The 25,392-nt window shown below is 40.0% G+C and overlaps 2 protein-coding genes across 2 annotated transcripts in view; both read left to right on the top strand.

Annotated features, from left to right (window-relative positions):
- The first annotated feature begins 5,047 nt into the window (after positions 1-5,047).
- On the top strand, positions 5,048-15,457 carry LOC119263734 (scavenger receptor cysteine-rich type 1 protein M130-like). Its single transcript, XM_037540235.1, has 17 exons — positions 5,048-5,122; positions 5,249-5,338; positions 5,420-5,548; positions 7,315-7,629; positions 7,749-8,063; positions 8,170-8,493; positions 8,658-8,972; positions 9,234-9,539; positions 9,728-9,799; positions 10,008-10,322; positions 11,932-11,988; positions 12,126-12,284; positions 12,528-12,638; positions 13,052-13,114; positions 14,856-14,918; positions 15,025-15,087; positions 15,327-15,457. Exons 3-17 carry the CDS (start codon positions 5,437-5,439, stop codon positions 15,365-15,367), a joined length of 2,631 nt encoding a protein of 876 aa, XP_037396132.1. The 5' UTR covers positions 5,048-5,122; positions 5,249-5,338; positions 5,420-5,436; the 3' UTR covers positions 15,368-15,457.
- A 9,420-nt stretch (positions 15,458-24,877) lies between these two features.
- Positions 24,878-25,392, top strand: part of LOC119263263 (deleted in malignant brain tumors 1 protein-like) — a 29,985-nt gene continuing 29,470 nt past the window's right edge. The window contains exon 1 of the mRNA XM_037538077.1: positions 24,878-24,941. Within this exon, the coding sequence (XP_037393974.1) occupies positions 24,878-24,941 (64 nt within the window). The remainder of the gene's footprint in view (positions 24,942-25,392) is intronic.

The raw sequence follows: 25,392 nt of genomic DNA on the forward strand, positions 1-25,392 counted from the left end.
CCAGCAGCAACAATGGACAGTATTTCATAAAGGGCATTTGAAGCACATCCGAGTGCAAAGTCAACCTGAACAACCAACAAACACTGCTTTCGAAAATAGCCCCTAAAACCAATTGAGCCATGGGGGGATTAGAATAGGTACATAAGTGGAATCGTTTGAAAGACGTGTAGGCCCGTGATTGGTCAGGAGTATTAAATGAATGAATGACATAGCGTTAGAGTCTTCCTGGCAGAACTTTCACTAAGGCTTCCATTTGTCAGTATGCATGCTATACTAAAATGTGTGTAGGAGCTGAACCTGTGTCTTTATTTCTTGTCTTTCAAATTGACTGCCTTCGCATAGACAGTGTGAGGTTGGTGAATGGTAGCAGTCGCTGTGCCGGAAGAGTGGAGGTTCTTCATAGAGGACAGTGGGGAACAGTGTGTGATAATGGCTGGGATATGAGAGATGCTGCAGTGGTGTGTAGAGAGCTGCGCTGTGGAGAAGCTGTAGATGCACTGAGTGATGCTCACTTTGGACCAGGATCAGGACCCATTTGGATGGATGGTGTTGACTGTAGGGGTTCGGAATCTACACTGAAGCACTGTGGATCACCACGATGGGGAAAAAATAATTGTGAACACAGTTTAGATGCTGGTATTATCTGCTCAGGTAAATTTTACTAACCTTAGAAATACACTGCTCAAAAAAATAAAGGGAACACTTAAACAACACAATATAACTCCAAGTAAATCAAATTTCTGTGAAATCAAACTGTCCACTTAGGAAGCAACACTGATTGACGATCAATGTCACATGCTGTTGTGCAAATGGAACAGACAACAGGGGGAACTTATTGGCAATTAGCAAGACACACTCAATAAAGGAGTGGTTCTGCAGGTGGGGACCACAGACCACTTCTCAGTACCTTTCTGCTTTCTAGCTGATGTTTTGGTCACTTTTGAATGTTGGTGGTGCTTTCACACTCGTGGTAGCATGAGACGGACTCTACAACCCACACAAGTGGCTCAGGTAGTGCAGCTCACCCAGGATGGCACATCAATGCGAGCTGTGGCAAGAAGGTTTGCTGTGTCTGTCAGCGTAGCGTCCAGAGGCTGGAGGCGCTACCAGGAGACAGGCCAGTACACCAGGAGACGTGGAGGTGGCCGTAGGAGGGCAACAACCCAGCAGCAGGACCGCTACCTCTGCCTTTGTGCAAGGAGGAACAGGAGGAGCACTGCCAGAGCCCTGCAAAATGACCTCCAGCAGGCACATGTGACAGACGTGACAGATTCTGGAGACGCCGTGGAGAGCGATCTGCTGCCTGCAACATCCTTCAGCATGACCGGTTTGGCAGTGGGTCAGTAATGGTGTGGGGTGGCATTTCTTTGGAGGGCCACACAGCCCTCCATGCGCTCACCAGAGGTAGCCTGACTGCCATTAGGTACCGAGATGAGATCCTCAGACCCCTTGTGAGACCATATGCTGGTGCGGTTGGCCCTGGGTTCCTCCTAATGCAGGACAATGCTAGACCTCATGTGGCTGGAGTGTGTCACCAGTTCCTGCAAGATGAAGGCATTGAAGCTATGGACTGGCCCGCCCGTTCCCCAGACCTGAATCTGATTGAGCACATCTGGGACATCATGTCTCGCTCCATCCAACAACGATACGTTGCACCACAGACTGTCCAGGAGTTGGCGGATGCTTTAGTCCAGGTCTGGGAGGAGATCCCTCAGGAGACCATCTGCCACCTCATCAGGAGCATGCCTAAGCTTTGTAGGCCACACACAATACTGAGCCTCATTTTGGCTTGTTTTAAGGACATTACATCAAAGTTGGATCAGCCTGTCGTGTGTTTTTCCACTTTAATTTTGTGTGTGACTCCAAATCCAGGCCTCCATTGGTTAATACATTTGATTTCCATTGATGATTTTCGTGTGATTTTGTTGTCAGCACATTCAACTTTGTACAGAACAAAGTATTCAATGAGAATATTTCATTCATTCAGAGCTAGAGTGTGCTATTTGAGTGTTCCCTTTATTTTTTTGAGCAGTGTATATTTTTTTTAACCTTTCAATGTTTGTTAAAGAGTGAATTTGTATGTCTGTCTGTCTATCCCTGCGATGGACCAGCAACCCGTCCAGGGTGTATCCTGCCTTTCACCCAATGACAGCTGGGATAGACTCAGCACCCCCCGCAACCCAGAAGGAGAAGCATCTTAGAAGATTAGAAAATTAGAAAAGCTAAGGAAGTTGTGTTTTGTTAGTTGTGATGCCAACCTAAAAGAAGTAAATGAACAGAATGCACCCAACACCTATTTTGAAATAAACAATACTAAACACACATACCAAAAAGACAACATATTTATTCTTCAGCAGCAGACAACTAGTACAAATAAATAGATTGTTTTGGTTATAATGAATTAAGAGTAGTACAGTTGTTCAAGGTTAATCTGAATTTTGAGGAGGAGAAAACACTTGTCAGCCCCACACATTTTGCACAAAGTCAAGTTCATGGCCATATATGTATTTTTTTCTACAATGTTTTTTGTGATTAGCTTATTAAATATTTACTACATTTGGAGCACATATAAGATCTTCTGGGGATCTGTTCCAGTTTTATGCAACATACCATGGTGAGGCAGCATTTAGCTGTTTAGTTAGGGCTCTTGCCTCTACTAGCTGACCTATAGCCATCGATCTAAGAGACCTACTAGATTTATATTTTATTAAACTTATGTACTCTGGGCCGAAACCATTCAGTGATTTATAGACTTTAAAATCATTCTGTACATTACTGGAAGCCAGTGTAAAGATTTTAGAACTGGAGTAATGTGCTCTGCTCTATTAGTCCTGGTTAAAATACTTGCAGCAGCATGCTGAATGAGTTGTAATGGTATTTTTGGGAGGTTCAGTTAAGAGATCATTACATTTGTCCATGCTGCTGAAAATTAAAGCTTGGATGAGTTTCATTAGGTCTTGTTGGAACACCAAATCTTTGATTCTTGCTGTAATTTAAGGTGATAGGTTTATTGTTGATTGAAAAGGCTAGTGAAAGTGAGGTCTCAGTCATTTCTAAGGCATCCCAGAGAAGCTACACATCAACTACATCACAACAATAATTAAAATGTGTCTGTTTAGAATCCAAGATAACTGAGCCATGAACAACCGAAACTAATGCACAACTACTGAATTTAGAGAAAAAAGATTTAAAAAAATAAATTTCACCACACTATACACACACAGAGAAGAAATCATCCTACATGTCTAAACAGTCATAGCCTTTATCACCTTGGGACTACCTTATTATGAGTATTTCCCATCAGTGTTAACATTGACGTAAAATCCACATAGTTTGGTAAGAACCAGTTCACAACCAGTGTTTGGAAACTCATGATGCAGCTAGAGAAACTTTAGGTTACAAATGCAACCCCGGTTCTTTGATAGCATGAGTGAGGTTTCAAACTATGGGTCACGTCCTCAGAAGGCATATTTCATTACTGTGACAAGGGTGCCGTAGAGGGGCACTTTATAATCTATAGCGTGTCATCATAAAATCAGTCTTAATAACCTTTTAATAACCTTAATAACTTGACACACCTCTTCTTGGCTCTAGGCAAGGAGGATGGTCTGGTGAGATACCTCACTCATGCTATCAGAGAACCGGGGTTACGTTTGTAACCTAAAGTTCTCTTTCAAGCACTCGTTTTGGTCTCTCTCTACGGGATATTGCAACTCCTGTATTGCCAGAAATGTAAGGTGATGAGGCCACACTGAGGACTGATTGCGCAAGTGAATTTGTGGTGACATCAAGTTTGTTAAACCTCACAAAGGTGTGCAGCGATGACCAGCTCACTGCTGCACAGTTCTCTGCAATAGAAATACCTCAAAACAAAGCCCAAGACGTGACCAGTGCCCATGTAGAATAAGCATGCAGACTGGTCGGTGCTTGCAACCCCTTGTTGGCATAATTTTTGTTCTCACTTCATGCTCCTGCTAAATGCTATAAATGTAAAATCAAAGAGACATCCTCCACGATCTAATGTGAAAGGTGTTGTGATATGTTGATAAGTCCCATGGGGCAGCAAAGGGTTTAGACATAGGACAGAGGTGGAGTGCCCCTTCATGAACCAACAAATAAGGGGGTATTGGCCTGCCATCATATCCCAAAACCTACATGGCAGGCTGAAGTACCACCCAGGTATACTTTAAGAGTGGAGAAGTCAGTGGCTCTTAGTAACAGAAGATGAGAGCTGCTCCACACAATCAGTCTGTGTGTCAGTGTGTTTAAATAACGAGAATGTAACACCCCCATGAGTTTTATACTGTTTATGTGTATGGACCACATGCATTGGTCCCAAACCCTGTTGACCGTTCTGCCTTCATGAGTGGCACCCATGCTTCTACAGCTGTGTGAAGACCACATCTAGATGGTGGTAATAAGTAGGAAGTCTAGAGAGTATACTATATGACCAACAAATATTTAGAAATCCGGCCCCTCAGATGCTGTTGCATCAAGTGTTTAAAAGTAATGGGAGCACAGCAAAGAATAAATGGCAAACAATCAAACTCAGCATCTCAGAAACCTTAACAAATGGCAGGCCATATATATTTCATTAAATCATCAATCTTAGTGGTAGCAAATATTTTCTGATTGATAGAAAAGACTTCCAGGAGCAAATACTTAGGAGGCAAGTGCTTGTGCTTTCTGGGAAACTACATTCCAGTAGACAGAAACAGAATGCACGTAGATGATAAAGGAACTGTGCTGATCTGTAATTTGTAAAATCTACCAGTTAAACGATGCATTACTTTTTTCTTTTCTCACAATAATATTGTAGGAGTCAGGTTGGTTGGTGGTTCTCACTGCTCTGGGAGAGTGGAGGTGCTTCGTGGAGAGACCTGGTCCACAGTGTGTGATGCTGACTTTGACCAGCAGGATGCAGAGGTTGTGTGTCGAGAGCTGGGCTGTGGGCTTCCTGTGGAGGTCCTGAGAGCAGCTGCTTTTGGCAGAGGGGAGGGTCAGGTGTGGTCAGAGGAGCTTCAGTGTAGAGGCAACGAGTCTCAGATTTACTTCTGTCCAACATCATCTTCACTCAAACAAAACTGCACCCATGAGAATGATGTGGGACTAGTTTGTTCTGGTAAGAATTTTTGTGTTCAATACAAGTGCATGATGTGCTCTGATTCTGTCTCAGCTGTACATCTATTGTATATAACAGTCTCTTTCATTCTATCTTTTGTTTCCTGTCTTCATTTCTTAAACACAGTCAGTGTGAAGTTGGTGGATGGTGGCAGTCGTTGTGGTGGAAGAGTGGAGGTTTTTCACAGAGGACAGTGGGGTACAGTGTGCATTTATGGTGCGAATGTAAAAGCTGCTACAGTGGTGTGTAGAGAACTGGGCTGTGGTGTCCAACTGAGTGCCCAAAATTCTTTACCAGGATCAGGACAAATTTGGATGAGTCATGTGAACTGTAATGGATCAGAGCGTACACTGAAGAACTGTGGATCACTGGGTTGGGGTGAACATAACTGTAACCACTATTATGATGCTGAAGTGATCTGTTCAGGTATGTTTCAATGAGCCTTAACAATTTACATTTTTTAACAGCAGCAGATCAAAGTGTATAATAATGTCTATAATGTAAAAGATTCAAGGATAGGTAAATAGTTAAGCCCATGCCTGAAACTCCTCTTCTCTCCTATTTATTTCCTGTTTGTTTTTAACTTCCATTCCTACAACGTTCAACAAAAATATGCACTGACTGTGTTACACCAGTGCCAGTGGTCCACTTTCAGTGTTTCAGCATTTAACTGTCCATGGAACTCAACATCATTGTTTTTAATTCTTCCGCTACATAATTCCAGCTGAGTTAACTAGAGGAGGATCGGTTCCACTTTTCATCCACTTGCTGTTTTACTCAAAGTTTCTTTTTCATATTCTTTGGGATTTTTCACTTGGCGTTGTCACCTTTCTGTTCTGATGAACTGACTTACCTTGTCAAAATGTCTTATCTAGCTCATTTTCATAGGTAGCTTCCTACATTAAACTACAGGTAGAATAATTTGATAGCCTTTATCACCTTATCTTAAAATGCTACTAACATTAAAAGTACTGCTAAAATAATTTAATAAATGATTTTGTTAGGGGGTAAATTATATAAATTGTAGTATTAAGCTAAACAGCATTTTCACTATTCACTTGAGGAAATGTTGAATTAACATTAAAATGTAATAAAAAAGTATGTAACTATACTAATGATATGCACTATCTAATTAAGATTAAGATTAAGTGACCCTTATTAGTCCCACAATGGGGAAATTTCACCTCCGCATTTAACCCATCCGTGAAGTGAAACACCACATACACACTAGTGAGCACAAACACACACTAGGGGGCAGTGAGCACACACACACACTAGGGGGCAGTGAGCACACTTGCCCGGAGTGGTGGGCAGCCCATTTCGCAGCGCCCGGGGAGAGTTGGGGGTTAGGTGTCTTGCTCAAGGACACCTCAGTCATGTGCTGTCGGCTCTGGGGATCGAACCGGCGACCTTCCGGTCACGAGGCTGGATCCCTAACCTCCAGCGCATGACTGCCCCAAAACGCTTACTATGAAGACGAGGCACCGCTGGGATGATGATGATATGCATCTATACTAATAAATGTATGATAGGACAGATGGGCCATAGGATTGATGGGCAGGACAATTTGCTAGAACACTGGCTTTGCCTAATATGCATTATAAGCTGCTTAGACTCCTGTGGCCACCAGTGGGCTCCCATTCAACTGGGATATTATGGTACCATTATGTTGTCTACGATGGTGTGAATGAAGGTAAGCAACCATTAATCTCAAAAAAGAGGGTAAATATCTAGTGCCAAAAAATGCAAAACCGAGAGAAGATATGAAGAGAAAAAGATTTTTAAAATAGTATTAACATTATGGCATTGTTGCATAACAGTATGCCTTGTAGTTGGACCATCTAGGGTCTGTTCAGTTCAGACAGGTTTCACAAAACCTAACAAACACAGAGCAGCTAACTCATTTTACAAAAGCAGTTAATTCTCTTGGTCAGCATAGTTTTAGATCATTAATAAATGTGCTCACGCACATAAAAGCTCATAATACAACAAAAAGTTAAAGGTGTGGTCATATAAGGTTTTAATCGAATAATAATAATAATAATAATAATAATAATAATAATAATAATAATAATAATTATAATAAATGTTTTATGTATTATTAGTATTCACTTTTTCATCTGCTACTTTTTTTTTAAATTGTGACTACTCAGATTAAACATACACATTAAACAATGTAACATCCCACACAGGTCACAGAAAACCTAGACTTACTGGTGGTCCTCATCTGTGCTCTGGGAGAGTGGAGGTACGTCATGGGATGACCTGGTCCACAGTGTGTGATGTAGACTTTGACCAGCAGGATGCAGAGGTTGTGTGTCGAGAGCTGGGCTGTGGGCTTCCTGTGGAGGTGCTGGGAGCAGCTGCTTTTGGCAGAGGGGAGGGTCAAGTGTGGTCAGAGGAGCTTCAGTGTAGAGGCAATGAATCTCAGATTTACTTCTGTCCCACATCATCTTCACTCAGACACAACTGCTCCCATGACAGTGATGTGGGATTAATATGTTCTGGTTAAGTATTAACTTTTTCCATTATATTTGATATTACTGACTTGCCAATAGACAAAAGCAAGTCCAGTGCCTGTATTCTATTACCTGTTGTTTTATTAAGCTGTTAGTTCTATGTACAGGTCACACTGGAGCTCAGCTGTTGAGCGGCTTGGACTCCTGTTCTGGTCGAGTGGAGCTCCAGTACCTCAGTGAGTGGGGCACAGTGTGTGATGTAAGCTGGGATATGAGAGCTGCCAATGTACTCTGTGGTCAGCTGAATTGTGGGAGTGCTGTGGCTGTGTTGGGGTCAGACTGGTTTGGGGAGGGGAGTGGCCAGATCTGGGCTGATGTGTTTGATTGTCAGGGGAATGAAACACACCTGTCAAAATGTCCCATTTCATCATGGAGTCGCACTGCATGCTCTCATAAACAGGATGCTGGAGTCATCTGCAGTGGTGAGTTGTCTGAGATTTACAGGTCATAATTAAAAACATGTTTAATGTATGAATATGATATAAAAAGCAAAGCATCTCATGAAGTCAAGAAAATGAATTCATTTAGGTTCATCCCTGGCGGTTCATGAGGGGCAAGTGCGGTTGTCTGGAGGGATGGAGTGTGAGGGAGAGGTGGAGGTGTACTTCAGGCAGGGCTGGAGGAGAGTTCTGCTGGACTCGTGGAGTGAGTCTGAGGCCTCTGTGGTCTGCAGACAGCTGGGCTGTGGCTCTGTGTTCAGCTTCTCCAGGTCCTCTACATCCAGTCCTGAACACAGCCATGTGTGTGTGATGGGTTTCAATTGTTTTGGGAGTGAAGCCCATTTGGGGAACTGCAGACGTGCACAATTTGTCCCATGCAGATTACGGGAACAACTGTCAGTCACTTGCATGAGTAAGTAAAACATTAATATTCCTATCTCAAGTCCACTTGAATTCATAAACTGTGAAATAATAATTTATAGCCTGAAACTGACAGGATGTACCTACTTACACAATGCGATATTATGTTTATGTATGAATGTGTCTTTCTGAGTATGACTGGCTTTAATTTTAAAGGAAACAGCTCCATCAGGCTGGTTGGTTCTGGGGGAGACTGTGCAGGAAGGCTGGAGGTTTTCCACAGAGGTTCATGGGGGACAGTGAATAATAACTTGTGGGATATTAAGGATGCTCAGGTGGTGTGCAGAGAGCTGCAGTGTGGAGTGGCTCTCAGTTCTCCGGTACCAGCCCAGTTTACACCTGGAACTGGACGTATATGGCTGAATGAGGTGGAGTGTGAGGGAAACGAGACGTCCCTACAGAACTGCAGATTTCAGCTGTGTGGAGAGAATGAATGTGGACACAAAGATGATGTAGGAGTTGTGTGCTCAGGTAAAGTATATTTTTCTAAAGACATTTATTCTTATACACTGTTTGGACAGCAAATATTACATTTCCATATTGTTTTCCATATTTTCAGAATGTTCACAAGGTACTAACAAATGACTAACTAGTATTATGAACTTCATGGCATTACAGTATGTTGTTTTACTGTATGGGCAAAAAAATAAATATATGTTTGCTGTTTAACTTGTGTGTAAATATGTGTGTTTTGGACATACAGTTACGTTCTTGGATTTATTTTCCCAACAGAGTATAAAGAGATCAGACTCACTGATGGCTGTGAGGGGAATCTTGAGGTGTTTTATAATGGATCCTGGGGTAACATCTGTGTGAAGAGCATTGACAAAGAAACTGCAAGTTTAGTTTGTCAAGAGCTGAACTGTGGACGATCTGGCAGCAAATCCCGGGCCAAAGTAAGAGTTGAATCAGCTTCTTACTGGCTGGATGATCTGAAATGTAGGAAACATGACTCCACTCTTTGGCATTGTCCATCTTCACCCTGGGGACAGAAAAAGTGTGATAATCAAAATGAGGTGGCCCGAATTGCCTGCTCAGGTAGACAGTTCCTCTCTCTAGTACAGTGGTTTTAAATGTTGCCTAGACACAAGGATTTCTGCACTGATGACTTTCTGAGAATTGTGAAATAAAATTCACAGAAAATCTCAATTACTTGATTGTCTTAATACTTTATTTTGTAAATAAAATACATAAACAGTTAAAAGAGTATTTTACCATATTTACAGGAGACGAAAATCATCTCTCACTACATAACCGTGTAAACTGCTCCTTATATCCAAACTGGAGACAGTGCTCAAGTAAGAACACTTGACAATCATAAATATTTTTGTACAAGGCTCAGTCTCAGTAACTTTCTTAATGAAAGGGTAAACTGTCTTTTGATCCCAGCATGTGCTTTTTATAATAAAAATACATATTATTGATCTTTTTAGTGTTGTCAGTTTTGTTTGATTGTGATTACAATCATTTTACCATATCTTATAATATGGAAAATATGCCATATAGATCACCTGCCTCTCAGGCTGAGGGGAGGAAATGGAAGCTGCTCTGGGAGGCTGGAGGTGTATCATAATGCTGAGTGGGGCTCCGTCTGTGATGATATGTGGGACATCAGGGATGCTCAGGTGGTCTGCAGGCAGCTGGGCTGTGGGCCGCCGCTGAGTGCTGATGGGAGTGCTGTCTTTGGTGCTGGTGAAGGGCCTATCTGGCTGAACAGAGTGAAGTGTAGAGGGAATGAGATTCACCTGTGGGACTGTCCTCATTCCCTGAAGAACCACATTGACTGTTCCCACAAGCAGGACGCTGGAGTCACCTGTACAGGTAAGGGCAGCCTGCTGACTTTCAGAGTTGTGGATCCAAACAATTTAAAATTGCCATTAGAAAATATACAGGTCTACCATTTCTCCCTATTTTGTTATGCTGAGTCATTTAATGGATTAGATTCTCTTTTTTCTCACTGTAGTACTCATAAATAAATTGTAATAATTATTTTTTTTTTTTATTTAAAAGATAATTAGTAGTAGGTACTACTAGGAATTAAGCTATTCATAATACTAATACTTCTCATAACTAGGACACCTGTCCAACAAGACAAAAAAGGCTCCAAAAATGGGACATTTGATAGTTTTCCCTATAGACAGTTAACAGCTAATTTTCTCAGTGTTGTAAAGAGATTTGATTACAGAAGTCTTGATTTTTTTTAAGCCATTAGAACTTGTGATACAAGATACACACACATAGGCAAAACATTTACAAATTGTGATAATAAAGTAATTGGTGAAAAGAGTAATGCAGGTTATATGTTGAAAAATAAAACACAAAGTGAAATAAACAGACTCAACCAAATTAATATAAGAAATCTAAGAGATATACATATATGTATTTTTAGGTCAAATCAAAATAGATGGTACTATTGAAATGTCTGAAATTAAAAATCCTTAAAATATGGCATACAACAGCAGGGGCAGGGGTGGCCAACCTTTCAGACACCAAGAGCCAGAACAAAATGCTCATTAATACTAGGAGCCACAGGCTATATTTACACAAACATTTATGGTTTTTAAATCCATTTTCCTACCTGTCATCTAGATGAGTTTAGTGGGACTTCTGGCATTTTTTGTTTTCCACAATCTGTTTCAAATCTGGCTGGTATTGAGTTGGTGCTACTTAAAGCAGTTCTTTCATGTGTATCAGTAAGAACAGAGCGATGCTTTGATTTCACATGTTTCAGGGTGGAAAATACTGATTCACAAACATAGGTTGAGCCGAACATTGACAGGAGCTTCAGTGAAGCTTATTTTACATTGGGATACTTCTCCACAGGCATGATTCCCTCACTCAGAACAGAACTGAGTCTGTCATCTTCAAAAAGTTCAATCATCTCCATTTGAGATGTAGCTTCATCTGTCACCAAAGGGGCTTTGAAACAGTCTGAATCAGCAGCAAAAGGGTTAACAAGGAATGTAATTTGTGGCCTTTTCACTCTTTTACTACAAAGCCACGCTGTTGTAAGACGTGCATAATGTGGCTTGGCATTGTCTTGCCGGACGTCCCTGAAAAAGACGTTTCTTGGATGGCAGCATATGTTGCTCCTAAAACTATATATACCTTTCAGCATTAATGGTGCCTTCACAGATGTGCAAGTTACCCTTGCCATGGGCACTAATATATATATATATATATATATATATATGGAACTAGAAACGATATGATCAACCTTTCTAATTGGTAAGTCCATGTGTTTTAGCTAAATTTATTATTTAACATTCCATACCATCTACTAACTAAATAACTCCATGAATGTGGAACAACTTTAAAAATATATCTTAATATTCCTGCAATATTTTCCTGAACTCATTGTTCTTTTTCTTCATTGTCATCATTCAGGTTCAACATCATATGAAGACTTTTTTTCTTCTCTTTTTTACAGACATATCAGTGTCCCCTACAGCCCCTTCATCGACAATAACTGCCATTTCCATTGCAGGTACTATTTTGTGTGTGTGTGTGTGTATATATATATATATATATATATATATATATATATATATATATATACATATATATATATATACTGACAAATGCAATTTAGTCCAATTTTGTACTATGCATCTTTATTTTCAGTTGGGCAGACAGAAAAGAAAACAGCATCTCTCCCACAAACACCATTACCAGCTATTCTGTCTATTTCGCCACTGGCTTTACTGGTGCTGGGAACTATGCTGTTCTTGGCCTTGGTGCTTCTGGTTGTGCTGTTTTACCAAAACAGAGTGCTCTGGAGAGGTCAGAGATCAACTACTTTCTGGTCATTCTGTACATGCAGTGGTTCTCAGTCCTAGTCTACACAGCTTTGTGTTTTATCTACTCTTAAACATCTGTGCTGGGTATATAAGGAGCTTGTTTAGTAGTTAATTAAATGAATCAGGTGTGGTACATGAACGAAAACACAAATATCCTGTGTAGGATTGGGAAGCACTGCTCTAAACATTAGTCATTCAATTCTACTCTATTCAAATCTACTTACAGTGCTCTCTAAGAATGGCCAAATGGTACTATATGAAGGCCTGAGGAAGAGGACTGATGTAGTGTATGAGGAGATCAACCGTAGACCTGTTATTACAACAACGACTCAAAGAGGTGAACAGTACTTCTATATTTTATATTTGACATTAGGACATTTTATTTTTGACATTACAATGACATTAGGATCCCAGATTTTCTCAGAACAATAATTAATTCAGAATGTGCAGATTTCCATGCACTGAAAAAATGGTGTGTTGAATATTAAAATATGTCAAGTAGTTGGACATAAATAAAATTATGTACATCAACACAATTTTTTGCCCAACAAAACTTGGCAGTAATTGTGTTGATGTGTAACCACTTGACACAATTGAATGATGGACCACATTTTTCAGTGTGACATTGTTTTATTTGAGAGGTTATATGAAATCTCAACATTCAGACTCACAGAGTGGAGGAGAGGGAGAATGAGATTAAAGCACTTTGTGAAAATGCACATGTATATTTTTATGTGTCTCCTTCCACAGGAAGCTTCGTCTCTGAAGTACAGAATTCAGGATATGAAGATGTGGATGAGGGGCTTCTCTCAGGTAAGTGGACCAGAACATTTGTGTCTTAGACCAGGGTTTCTTAACACACACTGGCCAGTGTTCCAGTGGTAAATAATAGTAATACAGGCCCTGAGATTACATCACACAACGACAGCTTTATTAGTACTCAAACATAGCTGTTTTGAAAATTTCCCCAAAATTAAAAATTGTAAGCAGAAATGTTGGTTTCCTGTGGGCCTTCATGCTTTCTGATGATAAATAGTTGGGCCATGAGGTGGAAAAGCATGAGAACGTCCCCCTCCAAAAAAGGAACATGTACTCACTTCAAAGTAAAGTTCTCCAAATTTCTTTCTTCGGCATATTCATATAGTCTAGGGACAATTGGTTCTGTTCTTGAGATCGTGGCACAAATGCTAAAAGAAAGGTGCAAGATCATCTCACAGGCTCATGTGGATGTGGCAGATATATTTGTGCAGATCATAGCCTGGCGTAGAGATAAATGTGTAAAGGGGGGGTGGGATAGAATGTAAACTGTATCAACAGGCCTGGTTAGTCGCAGCATTTATTTTTTCAGATCAACTCCTCTCTGTTTTAACTGACCAACTTCATTGCTCTTTGTAAATATATGCTCATTCTGAAATTGATGAAATTGATAGAAGTTATGCAATTATGCTTGTGTATTAAAGGAATATTAAGGAAATGCCTTTATGAATAAGAAGGCATTGAGGCTCGTCACTTTTCCAAAAATATATCAGTAAAACTTCCAACAATATAAAAATAACATTACTCAGTGAGCAATTGCGATGCTTTTGAAATGCCAGCATCTGTCAATAGTATGGGGGGTATTCGTGGGCTAACCGTCTCTGTGAAAGCACCGTTATACTGGCATCTTTTTCAGGGATGTTCCACAGATTTCAACATGACAACACCAAGCCACATCTTGCATATGTTACCACTGTCTAGGGCTGTCTCACAACAAGTGCCCTGCACAGCTGAAGTGTATAAAAGAATGACCAAAATAAATCCACTGTCAAAACTGGATCAATTTGAATCTTCAGTCCCCAAACATAAATGAAATGTTATTAAAAAGAAGTAATGATAACACAGTGGTAACTGTTCTCCCATCTTGAACATTTTGTAGGCATCCCATTTGTGTTGAGTGTATATTTACAAAAAATTAAGTTTATAGGGTAAAACATCAAATGTTGCATTTTTGTACCATTTTCGATTAACCTCTTACATGGCCTGGGCCTTCTTGTGAGCTCAAAGTTTGCGCTTTACATACTTCTATAACCTAAGAATAATAAAGGCTTTAGAAAGCCAAGAGCTTTCATATTAGCCAATTCCTCATCTCTGTGATGGTAAATAAGATTTGGTTTTAGTTTGTGTTCCCCAGAAAAGTTCTTGTTGTTAGATTTTTTGTGAACCTTTACATATTTACAAATATATTAGAACAAATTGAATAGGTTTGAATTTTCGTGTGAGTCTTTCTTTCCCTTTACTGGTTGAGTATTGATAGCCAGTTGTGGATGTTTAAGTTACACATACCCATTTTAGCAGTTAGAACTCACTTCCAAGCATGTTGTGTTAAAGATGCCCTTACCCTCCCAGAATGAAGCTATACGTGGATATCTAGATTGCTGCAGCAATTAGGCTACTTCTTTAATAATTTACCTTTTTTGTTACTGCTGAACAAAGACAGTTCCACGTTGTCATGATTTACATTAAAATATCAAGCTTACTGACAATGATACTGACATTTATTTCTACATTTTGATAGAGAACAAGGTGGAGATCTATGATGATGCCATGCCTAATGGAGAGAATTCACACCTTACAGCAGGTTTGTTTCTCTAAAAATAGGAAATGCATGGAGACACACTGTGAATCAGCATCAGTTCAAAAACAAAACCGCTGATATCAAAATTTGTCCATGTATGTTGGTGCAGTGTATACACCAGAAAACTATGATGATGTCATCAGTCCTGGACAGGATTTAGGAGAAGCAGCAAGTAAGTCTATGGAACTTTTATTTAGGTGGCGACACGTGACATTGCACAATACTGGAGTTTGATAGCTCAATGATGTTGCTTGTATTTAAGAAGATTGTCACTTAATGAACAACTGTAAATACAATGGCAGACTGAGGTCTTCAGCACCAAATATGGGGCAAAAATAGTTAATAATGCATTAGATATTATGAGATATATTTTAAATGAAAATTTATTTTATCTTCTTCTTCCACTTTTAGACTACGATGATGTGGTAGAGCTTCCTGAGGCAGAGGGATAGACCATTTGACAGAGACCCAAACAAAGCATCTGCTGAAATTACTAAATCACGTTAAAACCTTTTGAAAGTCAACCAAAGATTAAACATTACCAAAATGTTTCTTTTCACATTTTTTTTATACTTTGCGTTATATACTCTCTCTCACTCTCTCTCTCTCTCTCTCTCTCTCTCTCTCTTGATAGATAGATAGATAGATAGATAGATAGATAGATAGATAGATAGATAGATAGATAGATAGATAGTGTAAAGCTAATGCTGTGTTAGCTTTACACAAGATGTAACGGGACTGATGTCTTCCAAAAAGTACCACCTTTGATCCGTCAGTCGGCAGAATATTATCCCAGAAGTTTTGGGGGTCATCTAGTTGTGAGACAAAACAAGCCTTTGAGTTCTTTTTGGTCAGCAGTGATTGTGTCTCACAGCTCTCCCATGGATGCTATTTTTGCCCTGTGTCTTTCTTATTGTGAAATCATGTACATTGACCTCAACTGAGGCAAGTGATGACTGCAGTTCTTTAGATGTTCATCTGGGTTCTTTGGTGACCTCTTAGATGCGTCATTGATGCGCTTTTGGTGAAATTTTGGTAGGGCAGCCACTCCTTGAAAGGTTCACCACTGTTACAAATTTTCTCCATTTGTGAGTAAAAGCTCTCACTGTGGTTTGCTGGACTCCCAGAGCCAAAGCATTGTCTTTGTAAACCTTTCCAGACTGATAAATTTCAACAATGTTCCGCATCTGTATTAGAATTTCTATAGAACATGACATTGTCTGCTATTTTTTGAGATCTTCTATCCTGCTTCACATTGCCAAATATTGCCACATTGAAGTGATGTTCTTTTGTCAAATATTAAAATAAGTTTGATGATCACAGCACTGTACATTCAGTATTGCAAAATAATTATTCAGTTCAGTACTGATTGTGTAGCTCAGGGGTGCCCAATTTATGTCCTGGAGGCCACCCTGAAGATTTTATCTCTAACCATAATGTAGCACAGTTGATCCAGATATTGAAGGCCTTCAGGTGCATTTGACTAATAGAGCCAGTTGTGTTTGATCTGAACTATCCAAGGTGGTGAAACTCCAGGACCATAATTGGGCCTTTATACACTCACCTGCCATATTATTAGTTGCTTGTTAACATCCAGTTGCTGGTTAACATCCAGTGAGCGGCAGTTGTGTGGACGAAAATGCCTTGTTGGTGTGAGAAGTCAGAGGAGAATGGGCAGACTGGTTAGAGATGATAGAAAGGCAACAGTAATTCAAATAACAACCAAAATCTCTGAGGAATGTTTCTAACACCTTGCTGAAAGTATGCCACGAAGAATTAAGGAAGTTCTGAAGGCAAAAGGGGGCCCAACCTTTTACTAGCAAGGTGTACATAATAAAATGGCCGGTGAGTATATGATATGGTGTAATAAGCAAATGAGCAGATATCCATATATCACTCTACAGAGCAGAGACACAGAATGTTTTAAGTTGGAAGTGTAGCATAAAAGAGATGATGTCATGCTAAATAGTGGTTGTTGTATTGTAGTGGGTGACACCTCTGCCTTCTACACTGTAGACTGGGGTTCAATCCCCCACCCGGGTAATCATCCTACACTATACCAATAAGAGTCCTTGGGCAAGACTCCTAACACTGCCTTCGCCTACCTCTCTAAAACAAAAAAATTGTAAGTCGCTCTGGATAAGAGCGTCAGTCAAATGATATAAATGTAAATAGCATGGGTGTGTGTTTTTTTTTTTTTTTTTTTTTAAATGACAAGATAGTCCTTACCACATCACTGCTACAGAGTATATTTTACATGATTTTACAGTATTTCAGCCAGAGGTATTCAATAAAAATAGAGAAACTGAATGTCATTTAATTTGTTGAACTTGAATGAATACAGAATATAGAATTTATATATATATATATATATATATATATATATATATATATATATATACACTGCTCAAAAAAATAAAGGGAATACTCAAATAACACATCCTAGATCTGAATGAATGAAATATTCTCATTGAATACTTTGTTCTGTACAAAGTTGAATGTGCTGACAACAAAATCACACAAAAATCATCAATGGAAATCAAATTTATTAACCAATGGAGGTCTGGATTTGGAGTCACACACAAAATTAAAGTAGAAAAACACACTACAGGCTGATCCAACTTTGATGTTATGTCCTTAAAACAAGCCAAAATGAGGCTCAGTATTGTGTGTGGCCTCCACGTGCCTGTATGACCTCCCTACAATGCCTGGGCATGCTCCTGATGAGGTGACGGATGGTCTCCTGAGGGATCTCCTCCCAGACTCAATTGGATTCAGGTCTGGGGAACGGGCGGGCCAGTCCATAGCTTCAATACGTTCATCTTGCAGGAACTGCTGACACACTCCAGCCACATGAGGTCTAGCATTGTCCTGCATTAGGAGGAACTCAGGGCCAACCGCACCAGCATATGGTCTCACAAGGGGTCTGAGGATCTCATCTCGGTACCTAATGGCAGTCAGGCGAGCACATGGAGGGCTGTGCAGCCCTCCAAAGAAATGCCACCCCAAACCATTACTGACCTACTGCCAAACCGGTCATGCTGAAGGATGTTGCAGGCAGCAGATCGCTCTCCACAGCACCTCCAGACTCTGTCACGTCTGTCACATGTGCCCAGTGTGAACCTGCTTTCATCTGTGAAGAGCACAGGGCGCCAGTGGTGAATTTGCCAATCCTGGTGTTCTCTGGCAGATGCCAAGCGTCCTGCACAGTGTTGGACTGTGAGCACAACCCCCATCTGTGGACGTCGGGCCCTCATTCCGTCCTCATGGAATCGGTTTCTAACCGTTTGTGCAGACACATGCACATTTGTGGCCTGCTGGAGGTCATTTTGCAGGGCTCTGGCAGTGCTCCTCCTGTTCCTCCTTGCACAAAGGCGGAGGTAGTGGTCCTGCTGCTGGGTTGTTGCCCTCCTACGGCCTCCTCCACGTCTCCTGGTGTACTGGCCTGTCTCCTGGTAGCGCCTCCTGCCTCTGGACGCTACGCTGACAGACACAGCAAACCTTCTTGCCACAGCTCGCATTGATGTGCCATCCTGGGTGAGCTGCACTACCTGAGCCACTTGTGTGGGTTGTAGAGTCCGTCTCATGCTACCACGAGTGTGAAAGCACCACCAACATTCAAAAGTGACCAAAACATCAGCTAGAAAGCAGAAAGGTACTGAGAAGTGGTCTGTGGTCCCCACCTGCAGAACCACTCCTTTATTGAGTGTGTCTTGCTAATTGCCAATGATTTCCACCTGTTCTCTATTCCATTTTCACAACAGCTGTGAAATTGATTGTCAGTCAATGTTGCTTCCTAAGTGGACAGTTTGATTTCACAGATGTTATATTGTGTTGTTTAAGTGTTCCCTTTATTTTTTGAGCAGTGTATATAGCAAGTCTGATAATAAAGTGTGATTACTGTCATTAAAATATTGTTTCTGTTTTACTCTCTGTAGAGTTGGAATGTATTGTGTCTGTACAACTTTGATGATCTTTGATGAACTTTTAAAGTGGAACAATATGGAAACGCTGAGAGAGAAATTACGGCTTAAATCATACATTGATGTACTCTTGACATTATAGATGCAGCAATTACTGACAGCAAAAAATGTATGATTTTTTAATAATTTCAATTTTCCCAAGTTACATTAAAATTCGTTTTAGTGTACCTACAGCATAAAATTCAACATTTTATGCTGTAGCTACACTCTTAAAAAAGAAGATTCTGTATAGAATCTGAAAAAGTTTCTGTGTAGCATCAAAAAGGGTGTTATGTAGAACCCTTTTATAAATGAACCATTTAATCATGCAAGGGGTTCTTTTAGTTCTCATAGTTCATGACTATATGGGACCATTTCTTTATCAAAGAATGCTTGATGAATCACCTTTTTAAAGAGTGTATACAATCATTCAGTAAATAAACTCATCTATACTTGTATGGCCATAGAATTTTAGTAATGTTTTAACAGTATAATAAGTGTAGGATTGAATACTTTTACCACCACTGTTAATACAGTCAGTTAAATGAGTGTTACATTTATATAAGTGGAAATGTGCAATTCGATGAAATGTAGCGTGTTGTGATAATTCTTGTATTGATTGTTAGGCAGCTGATGTTAAACTCCATCATCCTGTGAAGATTCCAGGTTTGGACAGACAGAGAAACCACACTCCAGAGCTAAACCATACTAAAGTCTCCTTTAATCACAATTCAGTTAATAAAATAATGGGAGAATAAAAGAAAGTCAAACTTCAGATCCATGCTTGTCTTTATTTATTGTTTTTATTGCTTAGTCCAAAGGTTTTCATAGCTTCAGGTTTACATTCCAACACATGGTTCCACTGGTTTAATCAACTGACCTTGATCTTCAAACAACTGATCATGTGGGTTCCTGCTTTTGTTCCTGGTTAAAAAAACATTAAATCACTTCAGCCTTTTGCAGATGAAACTGGACCCTCATTAAACACACTGTGCTTAGCCATCGAAGACCCATAACCTACTACTGAGACAGTTATAAATAGGCTACTCCACCCCCCTAAATTTATTATTATTTTTAATGAAGAACAGGTGTTGAATCTGTCGTCTCACCCCTGTCACCTGATAACAAATAACATCTCAGTGTTACAGTCCTTTCCAGCTAAAATCAACAACCTCCTGAAAAGCTATTCCTCAGAGCCTACCCACTGCATCCCTAAACCACAGAAATACCTTAAATGGCTGATACATCCCTACAAAACTCTGCTTTGTGCCCACTAGATTCTTCTCATACCTGTAATCCACTTTTTACAGCAGGAGAAACCAAAGTCTGTCTCTCTCCTCTGCACTGACATTAAAATGTAATTTACTATAATGACAAAGCTGATGGCTGCTTTATATCACAGCATATTTACAGTTGTGCAGTAATTCTGTATGTGATGTGGTAAATATGTGATCAGCTGATAAGAATCTGTTTGGCAGCTGAAGCTGTTCATCCTTTGAAGTTCTTGGTTTAGTGGAGGAGCAGGAAGCCACGTATCAGCAGGTGTGTGTAGAGGAGCAGGAGAGAGAGAGGGCTGGGATGTGGTGAGGAGGGAGAGAGGAGAGTCTAATTGAGTGATCTTTATTTTGTCATTCCTCAACTCTTATACACTGGAACGTCTTGAGGTCCATGGTGCAACATGAACAGCAGAACATTACACAGAACTACATACAGTGCAGATATACGGGAGGACAGTGAAACACCTACACAATACACAACACCTACACACCTATACAATACATACACCAGATACATCAAACATACAGGACAATAAATACATGTGTATGTGTGTGTTTGTGAGTATCAATGTATGTGTACATGCATATTTGTGTATGAGTGGGTGAGTAGGTTATCTATGTGTGTGTGTGTGTGTGTGTGTGTGTGTGTGTGTGTGTGTGTGTGTGTATGTGTGTGAGACAGTGAGAGAGAGTAGGTTATAAGTTTGTGTGTGTGTATGTGTGCGTATGTGAGAGAGAGAGGGGGGGTGTGTGAAAGAGTAGCTTATCAGTGTGTATGTGTGTGTGTGTGAGAGAGGGTGTGTGTGTGTCTGTGTGTGAATGTGAGTAGGTTATTTGTTTGTGTGTGTGTGTGACAGTGAGAGAGAGTAGGTTATCAGTTTGTGTGTGTGTATGTGTGTGTATGAGAGAGAGAGAGAGAGAGAGAGAGAGAGAAAAGTGTGTGTGTGAGAGAGAGAGTAGGTAATCAGTGTGCATGTCTTTGAGAGAGAGTGTGTGCATCTGTGTGTGTGAATGTGAGTAGGTTACTTGTTTGTTTGTGTGTGTGTGTGTGTGTGTGTGTGAGAGAGAGTAGGTTAGGTGTGTGTGTGTGTGTGTGTGTGTGTGTGAGGTTATTTGTGTGTGTGTGTGTGTGTTTGAGTGTGTGTTTAGATGTGTGTGTGTATTGAGTGTAGTGTGTATGTGTGTGTGTGTGTGTGTGTGTGTGTGTGAGCTGGTTATCTGTGTGTGTGTGTGTGTGTGTGTGTGTGTGTGTGTGTGTGTGTGTGTGTGTGTGTGTGTGTGTGTGTGTGGTGTGTGTGTGTGAGCTGGTTATCAGTGTGTGGATCAGCTCTCTGCAGGTGCATTAATGCTGTATTAAACTGGAGTGTTTCCTCTCTCTGAAGTCAGTCTCCTATATGTTGGTGTGTTTCTCACCACACTGCTGCGAGCGTCTCTCCTCACACACACACACTCCTCTAGAGATGGAGGCGGAGTTCTGTTCATCAGCGCTGACGCTCTTTTGATAAATATGGAGAAAGAAAAAAAACGCCTCCTCTGATTTGTCTCTGAAAATGTTTGATGATTTTAGATGTACTGAGTGATGCTCACTTTGGACCAGGACCAGAAAAAATGTGGAACTATGCAAGGGCGTGTAACGGATCAGAGTCTACAGTGACCCAATGTGGAGGCAGAGATTTTAAAGAGAAACAGCGTATCTGTGATACTACTGAAGGTGCTGGAATGATCTGTTCAGGTAAACTGCAATAATTCTCATATTGAAATTGAATTAATCTCTTTTCATTTGTCTTTTTTTTATTACCTATCAAGCATCTACATTATTTAAATCTTGGCAACACTACAATGTGAGTCCATACACAAACAAATCAAGAATTAATATAATTTTTTTTTTTAAAGAATAAAATGTTATGCTTTGTAACTAATTAAAAAATAGAAGTAATTACTTGTTCTCCCATTAGTAACAATGGAAAAAGGACAGTTTCAGAATTAGCGGTTCATGTGGAGTTGAAAATAATTCACAGGAGCATGTCATAAGATTGTGTGCTTTACAATGTGGTGTTTTCCAAAAGATTCACAGCTAATTAATAATTAACTTCATCTTAGTAATGTTTGTTAATTAGCAGGTGTTTCCAAAAAAATGTTCCTAACTGAAGAACTCTGTGAACTTTTTTTGTAAATGAATTACTAAGACACCTACTTGTCATCAGCGCTTTTCTCAGTCATTTTATATCACTGGGGTGGAACCTAAAGCAGCGGTAAACCAATGAGAGCACAGAAGAATAACAACTCACTTGTGTTATGGAATCAAATCACAGAGCAGGAGAAAACCTTCACTAAACACACAGCAGATGGATGAGAGAATGAACTGAAAGAAAATGAAAAAGCCAATAATTGACTTGGGGTGCGTTTCCCAAAAGCTTCACTGAGCAACTACCATAGTTACATCATAGAGAGACTATAACTTTGAGCACTCTCTGTCCACTGTTACCACTATGGTTGCTCAGTGACGCGTAATTGCAATTATGTGAGGGATTTGACAGTGCTGAGGTGCAAGGACTGCCATTTTGGAGGGGCACGGACAAACTTTCACCATCCCTCGTGTGTATTCAGTTTTGCTTGCACAGTTTCTCAACCTCTTTCATGTATTAAACATGCATTACTCCTGGCGTTCCTCCACATATCTTTTGTCATGTTAGGCATTTCATAGATATAGAACATAATGCTAAATGCTAAATGTCATTCAAAGATTGGAATAATTGCAGTAGGAGACCCCAACTCACCAGTTCACCAAAAACCAATACATGAAAGCTCATAATAAAAAGAATAAGAACGTGTATCTCTTGTTTTGCACATGGGACCAAAATTAATTTAATATGCTTGTGATTACAATTTGACCATTTACACATAATGGTGCAAAATTCTTCAGAGTGATGGCACAACCTGGCTCCAAGGCTCCAGCCACGTCTTAAGGAACACCAGATAACAGTTCCTAATGTCCTGTCGATGATTAATCTGTGCATGCAGCTCATCTGCCACTGCCAAGTGTGATGTGATTGGTGATTTATTTTAACTCTCAAATGCATTATTTATCAAAAGCATCCACACTTTGAAATGTGTGTCACTGCTAAGAACAGCATATAAGTCCATGTTTCCTTTTCTTCATCTAAATATTACATTTTTTTTGATACTCTCCAAGTATGTGACGTGAATTCTGTGTAATAGAAGTGTAGAAAGTATAGTACAAACTAAAGACAAACACTTGGGATTTGTTTCTGTGAAGTGCTTGATATGTTTCAGACTCAGTACTGTGTCCTCTATTTTGTCAGTTATGTCTCCTGCAACTGCTTTATGAATAAGAGAAGTGTGGAAAAATATATTACAGCTGCTCAGGTCGGCTAGAGTTAAGGGTACCTTAATTCCTATATTTAGCATCATTTACTACACAGACAGTGTTACTGTAGCTTTAATGAATGTTAGTCTCAGCCTCAGATGGAGGGATAGACAGGAGTCTACACAATATCTTGTGGTGTAAGTTAATGTATTGCATTTAAAGGTCTGTTATTTTTTTTAAACCCACTTCTAAGTCTGTGCTAAACCATTATACGTGTCATACCATTACTTGCAGTAACTATGGGGTGGAGGGGTATTGTATGGCCTAACTTTAATAAAAGAAATAACTAATCTATGAAAAAGTGTAAATTAACACATTCATATCAGTAATAAAAGAATGTTTTGTGTTCTCTGTTTTTCTCATTTTAGAAGTCAGGGTGGTTGGTGGGTCTCGCTGCTCTGGGAGAGTGGAGGTGCTTCATGGAGAGACCTGGTCCACAGTGTGTGACGCTGACTTTGACCAGCAGGATGCAGAGGTTGTGTGTCGAGAGCTGGGCTGTGGGCTTCCTGTGGAGGTGCTGGGAGCAGCTGCTTTTGGCAGAGGGGAGGGTCAGGTGTGGTCAGAGCAGCTTCAGTGTAGAGGCAACGAGTCTCAGATTTACTTCTGTTCAACATCATCTTCACTCAAACACGACTGCAGCCATGACAGAGATGTGGGTGTGGTGTGTGCTGGTGAGCACTGAATTTACTTGTGAGCTCTCAGAATTTAAACTAAAGGTCTTAATTTTATCTTTCCTCTGTGGTTAAACATTACATTTAACTCCCTGTGGCTCTGTGTGTATTTCATATTTTCTTCACTCAAAAAGATTTTTTATATCACGTTATGATTTATGACAAAGTTCTGAAGAAAATTTTAATGAAATTTAAAATTTAATTAGAGGGAAGAAGCCCCCAAGGTAAGATGCTGCCCTCCTTATTTTCTCTTCTGAAGGGGCAAATCTGTTCTTAACCAAGCATGCCTATAATCTCATTCATTCTTTCAGAATTTCATCCAAATCCCTGCATTTATGTCATGTATTACTTTGGGTACTTTTTAGACAAATTAATAAACAATTCTGACATTTAGCTATTTTAGTTTCATTCACCATTTGTCAGAGTTATGAACACATAAATTGACAGAGGCCTAATAGAAGAATATTTGAAAAATGTAAAGACTAGAAATGGTTTGACATGACAATGAGACGGAGGCCTATAAAAGCAGATAAGAACTTTTTTGTGCTCGATAAACACAATTAACTACTGTTCCAGACTGTGTATAGGTTTGTTGTCGTCATCATCCCCCTTCGGCGGGATGATTCACCTACAGTAATAGGATTCACCTAGAGTAATAGGACTCATGGCTACTTCACTGGTGCTCTCTGGAGCACTGGCAGCAAGTCAGGGAACTCAGAGTCTGGCAGGTCAGGAAAGACAGAACCAGGAGCGGACACTGGAACTATCTTTGGGTGCAGGCACAGCTGCACCGACATTTTCAGGTGCAGATGAAGCAGCGTTGTTATCCTCTGAACACTGGGGAGCAATAAGAGACCCAGTGCTACCTTGCTAGTACTCTCTGGAGCACTAAGCAGCACTGCGAACCAACCAAGTCCAGCAAGTCAGAGGTCACAGAGACCAACAAGTCAGGCAAGTCTGCACAACAAGCCGAGGTGGAGCAGCGTTGTCACTAAAAATAAAACATTTCTTGTTTCCAAGCAATAGTAACATCAAGAATTAAACAGTCAATAACTATAGTGACCCTTTAAACACAAATTCTTCAAAAATGCTCTGAACTATTCTCTATTGTGTATGTATTGGTAACACAATAAAAGTACAGTCTCATGCCAAAAAAAAAACAAAACAAAAAAAAAACAA

This window comes from Pygocentrus nattereri, chromosome 1 (genome assembly GCF_015220715.1).
Source record: "Pygocentrus nattereri isolate fPygNat1 chromosome 1, fPygNat1.pri, whole genome shotgun sequence".
NCBI classification, from domain to species: domain Eukaryota; kingdom Metazoa; phylum Chordata; class Actinopteri; order Characiformes; family Serrasalmidae; genus Pygocentrus; species Pygocentrus nattereri.